Source organism: Lissotriton helveticus, chromosome 4_1 (genome assembly GCF_964261635.1).
Source record: "Lissotriton helveticus chromosome 4_1, aLisHel1.1, whole genome shotgun sequence".
Classification (NCBI taxonomy): domain Eukaryota; kingdom Metazoa; phylum Chordata; class Amphibia; order Caudata; family Salamandridae; genus Lissotriton; species Lissotriton helveticus.
Window position 1 is genome coordinate 2,039,566,992 of NC_136063.1, and position 19,619 is coordinate 2,039,586,610.

At 46.1% G+C, this 19,619-nt stretch overlaps 1 protein-coding gene across 5 annotated transcripts in view; it reads right to left on the reverse strand.

Annotated features, from left to right (window-relative positions):
- Positions 1-19,619, reverse strand: part of KIAA1210 (KIAA1210 ortholog) — a 608,938-nt gene that overhangs the window by 215,498 nt on the left and 373,821 nt on the right. For all 5 annotated transcript variants that reach the window (XM_078688678.1, XM_078688680.1, XM_078688682.1 and 2 more), the window contains one exon: positions 6,016-6,184. In XM_078688678.1, coding sequence (XP_078544804.1) covers positions 6,016-6,184 — 169 coding nt within the window. The remainder of the gene's footprint in view (positions 1-6,015; positions 6,185-19,619) is intronic.

Sequence of the window (19,619 nt, forward strand, 5' to 3'; positions counted from 1 at the left end):
GATATATTTTGAGGATCACTATAGAGAGTAGGTTAATGGAACAGCACTTCATTCTGAGGATCAGAAGTTATTTATTCATGTTTGCTCATTGTATTGAATATGTTGCTTTGGTTTGTAGGTTTGTAGTTTTGCAGTGGACATGGCCACGATAAACATTTCACAATGACCATGTTCGTAAGTGAAACAGGGAATACACTAATACATTGTTACGAAAGAGAAAAATTTTGATAAATGTTCGACAGCCAACTGTGTGGAGATATTTCAATCTATTCATATGCATGTGGGTATAATGAATAATTTGAGGGTGGATCGCAGTTGAATTTATGGCAGTCTGATGGAAACTGCAATTGGAGAGGGGAGGAAGATGCTGGGTTTGTTTTGCAATCAGACTGCTATATAAACATGGAAAGATAACCAAAAAGCTCAAGCTCATGAGGCTCAGTAGGGGCTGACACGGACTTCTCCCAGTAAAAATGCTACATAACTTGAGTGACCGGGTCTAGTGTTACACATCAGCATTTCATGTCAAAATATGACCTGTTTTGGAGCTGGGGTAGCTGCAGCATTTGGGCCCAGGCAAGGCTGCCATGCAGGGATACTTTCTTTTTCTTAACTCCAAAGTTAAACCATTTTGCCCCAACAAACCACCAATTTCACCCAAGCATATTCAAACAGGGTCAACCACAAAGATTTGTTATACTTTGGTCTATCACACCACGCAGACTAAGATCTTGGATTTGACTTCCCACTGCTTAAGTGCTGTTTCTGGTATTGGAAAAACTCATCCCCATATATATTGTGATTTTATTCAACACATTTTTTCTGTTTTACCTTTATTAGTTTTTTTTAACAGTTTTGCTTTGATCGTGTTGCACATGTACTACTGCATTTTTCTCTGAGGAAAGGCTTCCTACTTGTACTAAACTATCAAGGGTGAGCTAATTTACATACTGGGAGCCAGTCAGATTGTGTGATATTGTGAAAGCTCATATCCAGATTCTGACCTCTCATCCCATATCTCAACAATCAAGTTTACTACAAAACACCTACACTTGCCAACTGACTACAGCTTTAAATTTGTGCCCATTTGGGCCATGAAAGTACACTTTTTAATGAAAAATTATCAACCAAATGCTAAATATGTGCTTAGGGAAAGGCTCTTAGGCTCTGCAGGTGTCTCAGAGGATATTGAAGGGAAGGCAGAGAGAAAGTGTTTTACATTTTATCAGATTTAATGAAAGAACCAATTTGTCTTTTTCATGAAGAAAGGCCTACTAACTTTGACATCTTCATGGTAGAATTCAGTGGGGCAATCCAGCTTCAATGGTGTGGAGGATCTGTCTTTTTGTTGTATTTACCCTGAACTAGTTAGATTTCTGGCATTTTGATCAATGATTACCAGCTCGTAACAACAAAAGCTCTTTTCTAAACAGAATCATAGTTTTAAAATTAGATTGACATGTCTTTCCTGTTTGCAAGTTAGCTGTAATGTGCGCTTGGATGTCTTAAATTACAGAAAAGTCGTATCCCGAAGTTAAGCCTACAAAAAGCCTATTGCATTTGGAGCACAACTTGCAGTGTGGGCTTAAGCAGTCATGTAACAGCACAGGTCCAAAAAGTGAACTCGTTTTTTCCATTTAAAATGCCCGATCTACCCCTCGGCTCCTATTTATTAACATTACTAAGTTATCTGTAGTTGCTCCTTCTATAAACATGAAAATTGAATGATTACTTTACCCGAAACCAAAAGGGTAACAATCTTAAAGGCCATATTTTGAATAAGTAGCTGCAGCCGGATGAAGTCTTTTTTTAAAAAGAGACAATTATACTTGAAATGTAAGTTACCTAATATCTGTCAGGAGATAGCTAGCAACATAATTTAATTTTTGCAGCAAATATGTAATTAACAGAATAAAAGAGGAGGTGGACTATTTGTAACCTATAATGCTAAATTAATACTTTTGTAAAGTTGTCACATAAGCTGAGTAAAAGTCTTAGAAAACTAAATTGGTGGCCTCCTGTGGCGCGGAGGTAAGAGACGTTTTAGAAAACCTCATTATCACTGGATGAGGTGACCAGGAAATAATTATCAAAGCTTCCTCTGACAAAGGCAGCCCACTCCTAAAACACATCAGTAAGCAATTATGTGACACTTATTTCCTGTGAGAGGAAGGGGCTTTGCTTGCATAGAGGATCATTATCAGCAATGGGATAAGAGCAGATATGTTGAGACGTGTGATTTTTCGATCCTGTGTGAGACTGAGTGGCTTAACTTTGTGAGACGTGATTGGAACTGTGGATTTCTTTTTTACAGCAAAACATCTTTGTGAGACAGAAACTGGGTCAAACTGCAGTCAAGCCTAGGCAGAAATAGTGAAAGAGCATTTCAAAACCAAGAGGCTGGGAGGCTGTGTTCCAAGAAGGAGTTAAGGTTTAGCTTTTAATGTTCCTGCTCATGCACTTAATCTTAGATAGGAAAATGGCACATTGGCTGTAAACCTAATATCAACTTTTGGATGCGAACAGAGAATAGATTTCGTAAACAAACGTGGCCTTTACCCACACTAGAAGGCATGCTTGTTCACAGATGTGCTCCTTCGCCACCATCTTAATGGAGCAAGGCGGGCTCATCCAGAGATCTTTGAGGCTCTAGGCATGAGTATGAAATGTTTGCTGTGGAAAGTCTCAACTTTGTCTTGTTAAAATTGTAATGGGACAGCCCTTCTCTCTCCCCATTTGTGTGATGTAGATTATCTTTGTAGTTCTATAGCACCAGGTCTGTCGGGGCCAAGGGGTAATGTGACAAACGAATATGCCTCCTTTTCACGCATGCCTTTTCTCTGCATGCAATTGCGACGACTGTGTTGTAACAACGCATACCATTACCCCGCAAATCTTAACGACGACTTGCTCGGGGGGCGGGGGGGGGTGTACTGGGTGTTGGAATAGTATTATTTACTATTACAACTCCAGTCTGTGCAACAGTAGGGAAGGTGTTGGATTTTAAATCCAACAACTTCTGCCCCTTCCGCAAGTCGTTGTTATAACTTGCAGGGTGATGGTATGTGTGACGACCGCATTGTAATTACATGCAGGTAAAAGGGTTCGTTGTAAGCACTGTTTACCATGACAAACCCCTTTCTTTCTCATTTACTGTAGGGTGCACATGGGGGGCTCAAAGGTCATAATTAAATGGTTTATTCTTCTGCAGGTTCTCCCCTTCCTCTCCTGACATCAGGGTGTTATGAGCTAGTGTGGAGGCTGCAGCCCCAGAGAGAACAGAATCTGCGTACCTCTGCTCTCTTCAGTCTTTGGGCATAGGCATGATCATGTTTATAGAAAGGATTCTGGGTACTGTACAAGGCAAAGGAGCTGGAAGCTGCAGGTGCTGCATGGCACTGGGCATGACCGCCTGGGCTCAGTAGCTGGTAGCACCACCGGCACACGCAAGGTCTACATATATGTCAATATTCTGTGGGGTATCGTCCGTTTATATGGCTAAACTGGCCATATTTCAGTGTTTCAATGCAACAGGCAAGGCCTTGAAGCACTGGAAAATGTATTAGGATATAGGATTTCGATTGATCATACTTCCGATGAGTGAAATTTCATTTGTAGGAGAAACAGACCCGCCTCCTGATGTGCCTCTTCATTGGAGCCAACAGGGCAGATGGAAGAGCGCTGAGGAACACCTCAGGGTCCAACAGGCCTGCACAACCTGACCACCAGAGAGACTGAACTATATTAGTTGTATGGGTCTTACTTATTGTGACATTCATTCCAAGCCCACATCAGGGCTTTAGTGATTCATGAGTTACTTGTCAGTACTGCACGACCATTTAGGTGAACACTTCTATTTAACCGTAAACCTGATTTCATTGTATGCAATGCCTTTAGTTTTGCTTTTTAGTAGCATGAACCTGCATTGTAGCTCTATAGCTCTTTGAGGAGTTGGTGGAGCACAGCTGTGTAATGTGGTAACAGCAGTGATGCATACTGTACCCCGCGTAGATTTGGATTCCTGAGGTATTGTTGCATTATTTCAGGGCGGCTGTTAGCTACCATCTCATCCCCAAACCGACGGCTTAGAGGATTGTTACTGGACCATACCAGTTATGGACTGGAGACAAAGGTACAGTACACGTGGTAGGCAAACCACCATTTCCTTGATCTAGATTTTATGAGACTCCTGACTAGCTTTTATGTACATCTTCATAAAACATGTTCGACGCGGCATTTTGATGCTCTATGTACAATATGCAGGGTGCAGGACAGTGGTTGGATGTGCTACAAACATTTGGCATAATAAAACGATGTATTGGTGTTTAGTTTTTATTTTTCACCACCTTAATTTCACTCAAGTTTTCTATCACGGAGGAGTGAAGAACAACATTTTATCACTGTTCATTTTTGTTCAGGGCACTGGCGCGTAGCTTGTTCACCATCTCGGATTGGCTGGCTTCTAACCTTCCACTGCCCACTTTTAGTGAACTATTTTTTTTCCCTTTTTGCTTAAACCTCCATTTTTTAAAAATATCTTTATTTGCATTTTAAATTTTCTCAGGATTACAGATAACAGTATACATATGTGTAGTGAGGGACAGTTGATTACATTGAACGTAGTATAGAATGTAATTTTCACTGCCACAGCATGTTCCACTAAGCCGGATATCTGTTCTATATAGCAGGAGACTGTGTACATAGTGTGTTCTTCATGCGCTATATCACATATACAATTGTCCAAATCATTGCACGTTTATGTCCATTGGAATAACAAGTTATTTGTCATGCTCTTTACAGCGTTTCCTTTTTTCCGTGTGTCCAGTTGGTGTTTCACATGAATATCAGTACCTAAGCATGCAGTCGAAACAAAGAGATAAGGAAAAATATGCTGTATATTTATAATCAAACAAACTAACAAGGCCATTATCTACACGCCACACTTGGGTCGGTGTGTATGTAGCTCTTGCATGCCTCTCAGCAGAAACCCTTACAATAGGTAAACAGTTTTAAGTACCAGAGCTCAGTGTCTTTAGAGCGTCACAGGACTAGCAAAGTGCACAATTCCCTTACCTTCGCAAACAAGACCAGGCCAAGAACACAAAGAACTGACTTACTACCAACCTACAACTGTTAACGAAACTGATGGAAAATAAATACAAAAAAAGACAATTTTTTCTGTATCACCTTTTTTGCCCTTAATTTTAGGCCATGTTTAAAATCATGTGTTTCGCCTGCTCTGTTTTAGTGGTTTTCTTTTATTGCAGTTGTGTATTGCTCTCTCAAAACCAAGTCTATCATTTGCTCAATAGAATAGTTTATTGTTTTTTGTAAAAAAATAAATAAAAGTAAACGGATACAACTATAAGTACCATTTATTGCCATAGAACCTTAAAAGCTGCCAAAATTCTCACAAGTTGGCAAGTTTCACAGATACCCAGTAAACAAAGGCTGATTTAATCTGCCCTTTGACACCCCACAAGTCAAAACTGTATGCAAAAAATGTTTTAAAAATGAAAAAATATTAGCAGCTAGCAGTATATCCATACAAACTCACTACCATGTAAGCAATGGGGCTGGCTTCACCTTATTATGGCTGTGCACCATCTCACTTCAAGCAGAAATATAATGCTGAGTACTGGACATCACTTGTATTTGCCAAATATGGCACCCCACGCCCCTTATACCAATTTTGAGTAATGAATGAGCACGACTGTCATTTTAGAGAATTTATGCCTTACTTGGTATTAATATGTGGAACAGTTCTCCCACAAAGAGAACCCCTGTTTAGGCTGAGTAAATGTTAATTTTTCCACAGGTTTGAGCTCCTTAAATGGAAAAAACGTCAGGTGCCGTTTGGAAGTGCAAGGTAAAGGAAATAGTTAGAATTCCAGAGTTAATTTAAGAGCTTAAAAAATAAATATGCATGAAGTGAAATTCCCTGTTTGACTTGAATGCTCAGAAAATGCTACAAATGTCTACAGGATTAGGCGAAACTGTTTTCCTTTTACTTACCCCAGATCGCTGGGTGAATTAAGTGCAATATTTTGTTGCTCGGCTGTGCTGACATCGCTGCTGGACTGACTGGGTTTTAAATTACTGTCCCTACTGGAAGCTGGTGGCTCTTTCTTTTTCTTCTTGCCAAAAAAATTCTTAAATGTCTGGAATTTTGACTTTTTCTTTCCTAAAAGTTGAAGGAAAAAATTAAGTTGTTAGTATGTAAATCACCAGGGCCAAATATTATATAAGAGTGCGCTGCCCTGGACCTGCAACAGGGCATGCCAGACACAGACCAGGTCAGTGAGCCGTATGACAATGAAGGCGCTATCCAGTGCAGCTGCGAACTTACACATGCCCTGGAGGCAGTGCATTACTGGAAAATGGTTGCCAGTCCACCTTTCACAGCATATGAGGCATCACTGGCTGCAATTCAATGGGGAACAAAGATGCCCCTGCAGGCAGGTGCAGTGATTAAGTGCACCCACCTGTAGGGGGATTGCTTCTATGTGGTGCAATAACAGTGCGCTTCCAGGTGGCTTCTTTTTTTATACTTCGGCAAATTAAACAACAAAGAAGCAAAACTGAAATTCACCTTTGAAATCAGTGCCAAAAAAGTGAAATTTCTGGATACGAACATCTATGTCGACAATAACTCCCTACATACAACATTATATCGCAAAAAGACAGCTACGAATGCAATATTACATGGGGAAAGTTTCCATAATGAATTGTTAAAATGGAGTATCCCATATGGGGAGTTCTTAAGACTCAGGAGAAATTGCTCTGCAGATACAGAATTCAATAAACACAGTAAACAAGCAAGTAAGAGATTTAAGAAGGGTAGATACCCCAAAAAAGTAATTGAAAAAAAAGCTTACAAAGAGTATTAAATCGACAACGGAGAGATATACTCAATAATTCAACAAAAGAAAAAACTGTTGAATCTGAAAATTCACAAAAAATAATACTCATAACATTCAGTGCAGAAAACAAAAGCTTGAGCAAGATCATCAAAAAACATTGGGGTATCTTACAACTTGATCCGGTACTAACAAAAATCATTGGTGATTATCCAAATATCACCTACAGCAGGGCAAAAAACATCGGAGACAAAATCACACAGTCATTTCCAAGAAGCTCCAACAACAACATGGCTACAAAGAGAAGGCTTCTGGCCATGTAAGCAATGTAAGACACGCAAAATTGCTACACACAAGCAGGAAAAGGTACGCTACATTGAAAGCACAATCTTTGAAGTAAAGAAAAGAATCCTTGAACACATTTGAGCCACCAAACACAAAGATCGCTCGAATGCTACAGCCAAGCATACGGAGAAGCAACATGACAGCAAATTAGAATGCTTGAAATACTGGGCCATTGAACAAATCCCATAATCAGAAAGGGGTGGTAATCGTGAAAGACTTCTGCGACAAAAGGCGTCAAAACATATAGTGGCATTCAGGACCTTAGACCCCAGAGGTCTCAACAAGGATGAGGAAATTTATGTACACCTGTAAAACAATTCATCAAAACGACCCATAAAATCATGAAGATAAAAAGAATAACAAGAAAAACGAAAATATGAGAGTCAGAAATCACTCACTAGAGAATTGTCAAAATCACATCAAAGGGAGGAGGAGCTTCGCGGGCATTCAAGATGGTCGCGTGAGCACAGAGCTCCCCGGACCCGGACCCGCGCCGCCCCTCACGAATATCCTGGCACTATCCTGATTTAGAGGACGGGCTTTTGTTCGCACATCCTTGCTGATCTTCGTACCCTTTGAAAAATCGAATTTGGACGCTGGGGTCCACTTTTCCACCATCTTTTCTTTTTGAGGCCCACCCCGAGGCGGACCGGGGGCTCGATTGCTGGGTAGGCCGTGGAGTAGTTGATCAACAACGGCTGCAGGGGTCCCCTCTGGTCGGCCCCTCCTGACTTTCGGTTTCGTTTTCTACTCCCGGGCCTGATTGGCAGAAGTGAAGCCTTTCTCCACCTTCGGCTGCCTGTTGTCTCCTTGTTGTCTGGTACTGGCCCGCCTGACTGTCTACAACTCGGCCCTTTAGTGCCTACGATCATCGGATCTAGTCTTGTTGGCTGTCTGGACACTCCGCGCCCGGCCATTTTTACCAGGTCGCGAGGAACCCTTCGGGGTCCCTCTTCCAAGATGGCCTCCGGACAGCCTCCTGAGAAGCGCAAGAACAGGGCACCTCTCCGTGGTGGCCAAAATCAGACCAACATTATGGATCACTACTCGCAGGTCAAGGGGTCGCCTGGCGCTGCTGGCCGTGCTTCGGATAACCCTAAGAACCTCTTTCCAGCGTCTTCGGACCCATCCTTGCAGGACGTCATGGGAGCCATAGCCAACATGCAGGCCTCTATGGGCCAGCAGTATGAGGCCCTAGCCTCTAAGATCGACACGGTGGCCGTGGACATTACGCTGATTAGAGCGGATCTTTCGAAGACTAATGAACGGGTCGAGTCGCTGGGCTTGAAGACCTCTAGTCTTACTGCGGACGTCACAGAGGCCCAGACCGAGATCGGCAACTTGCGTTCCTTGCATGATCTACTGGCTCGACGACTTGAGGACTACAAAAATAGGGCCCGTCGCAACAACTAGCGCCTTATTGGTGTCCCAGAAAATCCCGAGATTGTGGGGGGTCGACCTCTTGGTGGAGGACTTGATTGCCAACTATCTTTCTCCCGCCGGACTTAGCAAGTTCTTTGCGGTTGAGCGTGCTCATCGTGTCCCCGGTGGGAAGGCTAAGCCGGGTGCCCCTCCGAGGCCCATCATCGCCAGGTTGTTCCACTTTCAAGACCGGGGCGCTGTCTTACAGGCTTCACGGGACAAGGGCCCAGTGAACTTTGAAAATGCCTCTGTTTCTTTCTATCCTGACTTTTCGCCGCTTGTCCAAAAACAAAGACTTGGATTTCAGGGAGTTAAGAAGCGATTGCGAGACTTGGGTCTTAAGTACTCCTTGTTGTTCCCTACCAGGCTTCGGATTGAATATAGGGAACGTGTGCTTTTTTTATCGCCCTGAAAATGTCAGTGACTGGCTCGACTCTCTGCCTATCAGAGATGAACATACTGGGCACCCCGGAGGCACCGAAGGGGGTGCGGCGGAATGAGGACTTTATCGGTGGATCCCGGTGTCTGAACTTTTCTGCTGTTTCAGCTGAGTTTGGACTTGTGTTTTCTGTTAGGCCTGGATCAGCTTGGGGGTGGCGGGGGGTGAATGGGGACTCTTCCTCCTCCTGGGTTCTTTGCGTAGCTTAGTTTAGTAATGGGGCGACAGGCACACTGCAAGTTGGGGTGGCTTATTAGTCTTACGCAGGGGTGCAGGGTGGGGGGAGTAACACGTTCAAGTTGGGGGTGGTGGGGTGTGTGTGTGTGTTTTTGTTTATTCGCGAGGCATCGTATTGTTTCTCTTGTCTGTACTTACCATGGGGTTCTATGTGGGTCCTGCTCTTTATACTTTTCGGGGATGGGGGGTGGCGAGTTGAGACTGTTATCCTGGAATGTCAATGGATTAGGGGACAGAATTAAGCGAAGTATTGTTTTCCGATTCCTTAGACGTCATTCCCCCGATATTGTCCTTCTACAGGAGACGCACTTAATAGGCCATGCTTGTCAGGCAATGAATCGGCGCGGCTATCGGTTGGTGGCTCACGCGGGGTTTACTTCTGGGTCTAGGGGAGCTGGCATTCTCATTCGGTCCTCTCTCCCTTTTGCAGTTGACGAGGTTAAACTTGATGACAGGGGGCGCTATGCGGTGCTCACTGGCAGGTGGGAGGGGAGGACACTGTCCATCTTTCTGTCGATGTCCCCCTGGGTCTGCAGGCTTTAACCTATGCTGATCTGTGTAGAGTCCTTTTGGACCTTCCGATTTTGGGTGGGGATTTGAATTCGGTGGTTTCTGGCACCTCTGATCGTCATCCTCCCAGGGATCTACCCAGGTCGCAAAGGTGGTTGAGCGACTTGTTAGAGACGTTCGGGCTGGTAGACGCCTGGAGGCTACTACTACACCCTACACAGTTGCAGTACACTTTCCACTCTGGGGCACACGGCAGCCTTTCTCGACTGGACTATTTCTTAATGCCAGCGGTCCATTCCTCCTCCATTAGAGAAATTCGTCATCTCCCTAGGGGTATTTCCGATCACTCCCCCTTGTGGCTCAGTTATGAAGTAGGGGCAGGCGATGAGGGTAGAGTTGCCCCTATTAACCCGTGGTATTTTCGCAACCCCAAGACCCGCTCGGAACTTGTTAAAGCAATTGAGCATTATTTTGACGACAATGTGGGGTCTGTTTCTTCTGCTGTTTCTTTATGGGAAGCATTTAAAACTGTTGTACGTGGTCAGTCTTTATCCTTGATTGTCGCCGCTAAGAAGGCTGCGAATGTGGAGGTTGTGCGTTTGGAGTCTGAGATAGCCGCTCTGGAGGACGATCTTCTGATGGGCGTCTCCGGTGCCAAGTTGCACTCCCTTGCTTTGATACAAGCTGACTACAAGGCTCTTGTAACCGATGCTGCGAAAGTGATGTATAGGGAGCAGCAAGGGACGATTGTATGATGTTGGTGATAAAGCGGGTAAATTGCTGGCGTGGTTGGACAAGGAGTGAATCGTGTGGTCCCCGTGATTGAACGGCCTGATGGTGAGAGTGTCACTGATCCAGCTGGGATCGTTCAGTGTTTTGCGGACCATTTTGAGACTGTGTACACCTCCGTTTGTGATAGAGATGAGGAGGACTCCCGATTGCTGTTGCGGGACATTGGTTTGCCTCGCCTCTCTGACTCGGACAGAGACCTCATGGATGCTCCGCTTACAGTAGATGAAATCGCGGTGGCTATTCGTTCCCTCCGCTCGGGTAAGGCGATGGGCCCCAATGGTTTGCCCATTGAATTGTACAAGCTGCGACCCGACAAAATGGCGCCCTATTTACGGGATATGTTCCTCGAGGCCTTGGAGTCTGGCTCCCTCCCCTTGGACCAGCGGCTCGCTACTATCGTTGTCATTCCTAAGGAGGGCAAGCCACGGGATCGTTGTTCTTCGTACAGACCCATTTCATTACTCAATGCCGAACCCAAAATTTTGGCTAAGCTATTGGCTAATCGCTTAGTAACTGTGATCGGGGACTTGATCCATCCAGATCAATCCGGTTTCATCCCTCACCGCAATACTGCTCTGAATCTGCGCAGACTCCACGGGGTTCTCGCGAGAGCCGAGACGCTTACCGAACCGGCCATTTTGGCTTCTCTTGATGCTACCATGGCCTTCGACACTATCGAATGGCCCTACCTTTGGGCGTCCCTCTCAAAATTCGGGTTTGGGCCGGGCTTCATAGCCTGGGTGAAACTTCTTTATGGGAGTCCCCTGGCCCAGGTAGTTGTTAATCGTAGAGTGTCTTGCGTTTTTACACTCGGACGGGGTACCCGACAGGGCTGTCCGCTGTCCCCTTTGCTTTTTGCTCTCGCTCTCGAACCTTTGGCGGAGTGGCTCCGTTGGGAACCGTCTATGCGGGGCATCCGGTGGTCTCCTGATTTCGAGGATCGATTCTCGCTATACGCGGACGACATCCTCTTATATCTCACTTCCCCCAAAAAGTCCCTCAATGTACTTTTCGATGTTCTTACTTCTTTCGGAAAGAACTCCAGTCTTGTTATCAATTGGGCTAAATCCTGCGTCTACGTCTTGGCTGGAGACCTCCCTCCGCTGCCGCGTAGATTTCCGATTCAAGTGACAGAGGCCGGTTTCAAGTACTTGGGGATTTATGTTTCCTTGGTCCCTTCCAGGCGATATGAGCTTAATTTACTGCCCCCCCTTCAGCGGCTCACGCTTGATGTGGCTCGCTGGCGTAGGTTGCCGCTGTCGCCCCTCGGTAGAGCGGCGCTATTCAAAATGATGTCTCTGCCTCGATTTTTGTACGCACTACAGAATTCCTTTGACCCGATTGCCTCAAGCTATTTTCGGGAAGTGGAGAGCCTACAAAGACAACTGGTCTGGGATGGGCGTGCCCGTATTGCTCTTTCTAAACTCACGCTTCCGTGGTATGACGGCTGTATAGCCCTCCCGGACATCAGACGTTACTATTGGGCTTCCCAGTTAAGTGCGATTAATCATGGGACCTACGCACCGGGCCCTGCCCCGGCGTTTTCCATGGATAGATTTATTTTGCCAGGGGGACCTTTAATAGAGCGTTGTACTCTTGTGGTCTCCGTGGAACGTTGACCGGTCCCACTAAGATTGCAGTGAGAGTGTGGCGTGATGCGAATGCGGCTTTGGGCTGGTGTGGCAGGTTTACTTGGGCCACCCCCTTGTATGATTCAGAATGCTTGGGCCATCAGTGGAGGACGAAAGGCTTTGATAAATGGGATATGATTGGTATCAGCAGAGTGGGAGATCTGTGGTCGAAGGGTACTGTCAAGTCCTTTGATGTGTTGCGTGTGGAGTATGATCTTGGTGCCAATGAATTCTTTAGGTACGCCCAGATCCGTCATGCTCTGTTGTCTGTGTTTGCAGCGGGTACTGATATTCCTGAGTCTTCCCCTCTGGAGGACCGCATTTTGGATGGTCATGTGCCCGACAGCACGATCTCCCTGATTTATAAGAAACTCATTAACAACAGGGCTGACTTGCTGGTCTGCCTCCGGGCTGCGTGGTGTGCGGACGGACTGGAATTGGACGATGAGGACTGGCAATCTGCTTTGCCCTCGCCCAAGGAAGTCGCCATTCCTGCTCGTTTGAGGTTCGTCCAGCTTAAGACACTTCACCGAGTGTATGTTACTGGGCCTTGTCTGGTTCGAATGGGTTTTTCCCTGGATGGGTTATGCAAGCGTGGCTGTGGGATGTCTCGTTCCTTTCTCCACCTATTGTGGGAATGCCCAGAGATGGTCAGGTTCTGGTCCCGAGTGCATGCTGTCATGGAAAGTGTTACAGGTGTGTCCCTGCTGCCCGAAGCCAGGCGTTGCTTGTTGAACGTTTGGGAGCCTAATGACTACAGCTCAGCACAGATTATATGGGCGACCCTTGGCAATATGGTCGCGAAGAGGGACATTGCCCAGCTTTGGGGTTCACATAGACCGCCTACCTTATCCAAATGGAAAGAAAACATGGACTGGTGCATGTTCCGGGAGAAGACTGTGTACCTCTCCCGGGGACGGCCCAAGAAATGGGGTAGAGTCTGGTCCCAATGGAATGTTTATCGTGGCAATATATGTACTCCCCCACAGGATGTACCCATTGATGTTTCCTCGTCCCCCTAATTGGCATTCACCTTTCTTTTGTTGTCAATGATTCCGCTTGTTTCCTTGTCCGCCCCAGTCCCCGTTCTATCCTATTGTATTGTATTCATTCAGCCTTTGAGCTCTGCCCGCATGGACCCCTGATACTGTACCACTATGTGTCTGCCTCGTGAAGTTTGGTTTCGCTTTTCTGTATGTGTTTTATTTCAATAAAAATTTAAAAATTTAAAAAAAATCACATCAAAGAATACAAGCAGCCAGATAATGACATTCTATACTAGCATGAGAATGTTGAAATTACAATGTTTTACACAAATTAAAACAGCAAAATTTGCTCACCGGAGAGCGGAAAATGAATTGATGCACTAACGGACATAAAGCATTATTAGCTGCAAAAACTTAAATGAATGAGAAAAATGGTTTTAAAAAAACTCACACAGAGCTGAGCACGAACAAATCACTTTCAAAAATTGCACCAAGCACTTTTTAAAATATGTAAACTACACTAACCACAATGCACTGCAACAAAACAGGAAGTAACTGTGTGCTGATAATAAATAACGCCCCTGTTCCTGTGTAACATCATCCCGTGAACAAGGTCAAGTGGCTGGACCGAAACGCGTTGGGCATGGCAGTCAACATCTGATAATAAACCAGCTTTGATTCCTGCAATCGAGTGAGTGCATTTCCTCCTTGCCGCAAGGCAAATCTCGAACGGACGGACGCACGCACACACATGTGGCTGAGTGGGTGTCAGTTGTGTGTGGATGAGTGGGTATGTGAGTGGCTGTACAGGTGAATGATGGGGAGTGCGAGTGGCTGTGTGAGTGAGTGGGTGCATAATTGTTATGTGAGCGACTGTATGGGTGAGTGTGGGCTTGTGTTAGTGATTGTGTAGGTGAGTGAGTACATGTGCTAGTATATTTATGAGTAAGTGTGTGAGTTACTGTATGGGTGAGTGAGTGGCTATGTGAGGGACTGCATGGTTGAATGAGTCTGTGTGAGAGTTGGTGTACGGGTGAGTGACTCAGTGTGTGACTGGCTGTACGTGTAAGTGTATTTATGGGTATATGGGTGAGTTAGCAGTTGTGCGAGTGGCTGTATGGGTGAGTGGACGTGCAAGTGGCTTTATGGAACAGTTTGTGGGTTTGTGAGTGCTTGTCTGGGTCTGTGAATGGGTATGTGAGTGGGTGTATGAGATGTTTTATGGGGTGAATGGGTGTATGAGTGGTTCTGTGGATGAGATCAGTGATGTCATTTGAGATCTCTTCAGTGATGTCACTGACCATGTCATGAGTGATGTAATATGTAAGGTCATAAGCAGTGCATTGCAGGGGCATACGTTACAGTTAGCTCAGATAACTAGAATTGCTGAATTTCTATGGTTTTGTAGAAGTGAAATCTGAGCCTAACTAGAACGCCCCTATAACCTTTGGTTTTTCAGTAAATGTCTATGGTTTTTAAAAATTTTATTTTCTAACTGCAACTGTAAACTTTAAGAATGGGTGTTTGAGTGGCTGAATAGGTCAGTGAGTGGGCATATGAGTGGCTGTATGGGGCTGTGAGTGGCTCTATGGGTCTGCGAGTGGATGTGTGAGTGTCTGAATGGGTCTTTGAGTAGGTGTGTGAGTGCCTGTGTGGGTCTGTGAGTGTGTGTACGAGTGGCTGTGTGGGTCTGTGAGTGTGTGAGTGTGTACGAGTGCCTGTGTGGGTCTGTGAGTGTGCATGCGAGTGGCTGTGTGTGTCTGTGAGTGGGTGGGTGCGTCTTTGAGTGGCACCATGGGTCTCTGATTGGATGTGTGGGTGGCTGCGTGCCTGTGAGTGGGTGTGTGAATGGCGCTATGGATTCTGGGCATTTTAATACTTAGGTTATTTGAATGGGATAACAAAGACTCGCCTATCACTAGGAGATGACAAGAAAGAAACCACATGTCACAGTCACTACACATCAGATGGCAATCCATTAGATCAACCATGCATTCACCTCACTTAAGGCTTTCAGATTGTTTTACAGCGTGTAATACGAGATGAAACACATTTGATTTACCTGCTCCAAGCCAAAGAAGTTAGAGCGTTTGTGCTTTACTGAAGTGGAGCTTCTATTGGTTTCACCTACTGTGTTTATATTTGTATCGGCTTCCTGTTGAGGTTTAATTTCTATGAAATGCGCACCAGGGCAAAACTTCTCCCAAACTGGAGTACTTTCATCTGGTTGATTAGTAAGTGCTTCCTTGTTGGGTAAATATCTATTCTGCATATTCTACACTACAGATGCATAAAGGATAACGGGGTAATGTCTCCAGTTAACTTGTGTATGTAATTTCGATAATGTGATAATAGTCTGGAAACAGGCTCGGGCCTTGTGTTAAGTTGTCCATCAACGTGGGAAAAGGTGAGAAGACCTTTGCATACTACTAAGTTAAACCGGGAGGGGGCCACCTCCCTAGGCCGTTTTAGACCCTGGGGTGGTGTGTCCGGGTCCCAATCCCCTGGGCCCGGACACAATTCAATGGAGATGGGGGGGCTGCGTCAGGGTATTCCTACGCTGACCCCTTTCCTTTTTTTTGTTTAAAGACTTGGCTAAAGTCGAGTCACAAGATGGCTGCCAACACTTCCTGGTTGAAGTGTTGGCATCCAATCAAATATCAGCACAGGATCGGGAGGGTTCATGGAGCTGCATCCCTGTATATACACAAATGTGGATTTCTTTTAATGACTCTAAAAGTACTGGATGGATCTACACCAAATAACAAAAAACACTCTTTCTGGACCAATAGCTAGCTTTCTGCCAAATTTGATGTAATTCCGTTTAGTGGTTTGGGCTGTAGTCGTGTTCAAAATCCCTATGGGAATTAACATGGAAAACACACATTTTTTTGCACCCTCCCTTTTTCTCGGCCCTCGCAGCAGCGGCCGCTGGTGCTGGGCACAGGTGCTCCGCCCTTCTAATATTTTGAGTAATGTGAATGGTAATTGCAAAGAGCAATTACATCCACATTTCATTTGAAACAATGCCTTGGCCTTCTGACTGTGTTACGCTTTCTACCATTAACACGTCAGGAAGCCAGGCAGCTTTAGGAGTCATATGAGCTTTTGCACATGTGCTGCCTGATCGCAGATGAAGCTAGCAGACAAAGGGCTGGCATGGCACCTGACCTGGTCTGCAATACGCAGGGGTCCTCCGGTACCACCCACTAATGACGCAAAGCACCGTCTTATTTTAAAGCAGCCCCAGGCCTGTATGGCATCAGCCCTGTAATTCAGTTACTGCTTGTCAATCTGAGCATGTGACCTCACATCACAGTCACGAAACTCACAACTCATGAGTCTGTGATGTTAGGTCACATGGCCCTGGAGCATTCTGTGAACAGATACACAGCTAATGCTTCTGGATACCTCGTGAATCTGTAATTTTATTTGCAGAATGTTAGAGCACCATGGAACTGGTGGTGTGCACTGACTGCAGTCTTCCGGCATATGCGCCACACATACTGCTTAAAGAGTGGCAACAGACCAGGACCTGGGTGGTCAAAGCCCTTATTTACCTTATTCAGTGCAGCACAATAAATACTAACGGCCTTCTGTGGGGACAGCTGTGTGAGCCAGATAAGAGGTTTGCTGATCAATCAGCAGCAAAACAACTTCCTGTAGCACGAGTTTAATAGGGGACATGAGCATGTTAGTCTTTGCACATTGTCAAAGCCTCTGACGCCTAAGCGAGTAGCTAAAGAGTCACCTACATCACACTGTGCAGAAGTACATGGTTACTAACTTACTAGTTAGCTATCATTATCCATATAACTGTAAAATCGATATTGCCAAATCTGATCTTAAAATTCACTTGTTCCATTGAAAACACTCATTTGATTACATGGCTAGCATGCATTAAAGAAACTGCTTGTTGCTTTGAAAGCTGCCTTTATTTTTCCTTAAGATACTGTTTGCTGGAGTGAAGGATAATAATTGACCCTAAAGCAGTGTAAAGTCACGGACATCACAGATAGAAGTTAAGCGCCCAGGGTCAAATATCGCCAGTGGCATTTTTTATTTCAAAGTCTCTATCCTATTGTACTCTCACTAATGGTTCAAACATCAGCAGAGTAGCCTATGCACCTCTCTAGGGTATGTAGTACTGTACTCTTGCACGGTTGTGCATTGCTAGCTGTTGTGAACATTTGCACTAGATGGAGCTTTATATGCCTGTTCACTTCTTTCGATTTGTGAAACTGCATGTACATAAGGTTATGAGCATATATCCAGCCAGCTGCTGCCTACTATGTGCTCCTGTATTTATCAATAGAAGCTATCATGCTAAAAATGATTTTCTGCAGATGGGAATGAAACACCAGCTAAGTAAAAAAAACACGTACTTGCAAGTTGTTACCGTAGACTAGGCCATGGATGGATGAGTGGGCGTAAGAGTTACAGGAGAGTGTGTCCAGAAGGATGAGTGGATGTATACTTGAATGAATGCTCCATCTGATGGACAAATGAATGGATAATTTTCTAATGAAAGGATATACGCATGCCGACAGCAATTGATCCCCATTGGGCATTATTCACTTTTGCAGGAATATGAGCTAATGAACATGTAGGCCATGATAGCAACTTATAAATACCAGTACAATTATGAACATGTTATAACTAAAGTCATTATATCAGACTGTAGTTTCAATGTGGTAAAGCCCCATTGGGCAAAAACTAAATAAACCATACAGATATCTCTGAACTCGTGGGGATCACACAGTGACGCTGCAGCTGTATCTCCAGGGAGGAGAGGAGAGTGTCGGGCACTGCTAAATGCACATGATAGTTGACTGGCCACAGCGGGCCGGCCAAACCGTCATGCGCACTTAGCCTTTCTCCAACTAGCTGTGTTGTTCAGCTGGGTGGAGAAACCAACACAGGCTCCCACTCTTTGTCTGACCGCCGAACCGAGGTGCTCAGATAAATCCCAGGACTGCTCACGTGCTGGGAACTGCATTACCGATCGACCCCTGCCCTCACCACGTCTTCAACAAGGCCGACGTTGTCATCGCACCCCACCTGCGGGACATTATCAACACCTCCTTCGACACCGCCACCTTCCCGGAGAGCTGGAAGCACGCAGAACTCAGCGCTCTACTCAAGAAACCTACAGCGGACCCCACCGAACTCAAGAATTACCGTCCCATCTTGCTCCTCCCGTTCCCGGCCAAAGTCATCGAAAAGACCGTCAACAAACAGCTGGCCGCCTTCCTCGAGACGAATGGATCCCTCGACCCCTCACAGTCTGGCTTCCGAGCCAACCACAGCACCGAGACCGCCCTCATCGCTGCCACCGATGACATCCGAGCCATGATGGACAACGGAGAAACAGCGGCCCTTATCCTCCTGGACCTCTCCGCGGCATTCGACACTGTCTGCCACCGCACCCTAGTGCAGCGCCTCGGCAACATCGGAATCCAGGAGAAGGCACTGGAATGGATCACCTCCTTCCTCGACGGAAGAACACAGAGAGTCCGCCTACTACCGTACAAGTCAGAGGCCACCGAAGTCATCTGCGGCGTCCCTCAAGGATCCTCGTTGAGTCCCACCCTCTTCAACGTCTACATGAGCCCCCTCGCGGCCATCGCACGCCAACACAACCTCAACATAATCTCCTACGCCGACGACACCCAGCTGATCCTCTCCCTGACCAACGACCCCGCCGCCGCCAGAGCCAACCTACACGAAGGGATGAGAGATGTAGCCGAGTGGATGTCGACCAGCCGCCTGAAACTGAACTCAGACAAGACGGAGGTCCTCATCCTGGGCTCCTCGCCCTCCGACTGGGACGACTCCTGGTGGCCCCCCGCCCTGGGCACCGCACCCGAACCGACGGACCACGCACGCAACCTGGGCTTCATCCTGGACTCCTCCCTCTCCATGACCAGACAAGTCAACGCCGTCTCCTCGTCGTGCTTCAACATCCTGCGCATGCTACGGAAGATCTTCTGGTGGATCCCCACCGAGACCAGGAAGACTGTCACCCAGGCCCTCGTCACCAGCCGACTGGACTACGGCAACGCCCTCTACGCCGGAACCACCGCCAAGCTCCAGAAGAGACTCCAGCGGATCCAGAACGCCTCAGCCAGACTCATCCTCGACATCCCACGAAACAACCACATCTCCGGACATCTGAGAGACCTGCACTGGCTCCCCGTCAACAAAAGAATCACCTTCCGCCTCCTCACCCACGCACACAAAGCCCTACACGACCAAGGCCCGAGCTACCTCAACAACCGAATCAACTTCTACGCTCCCAAGCGCCACCTCAGATCAACCAGCCACGCCCTCGCCGCCGTCCCCCGCATCCGAAGAGCGACAACAGGAGGAAGGTCCTTCTCCTACCTGGCCGCCA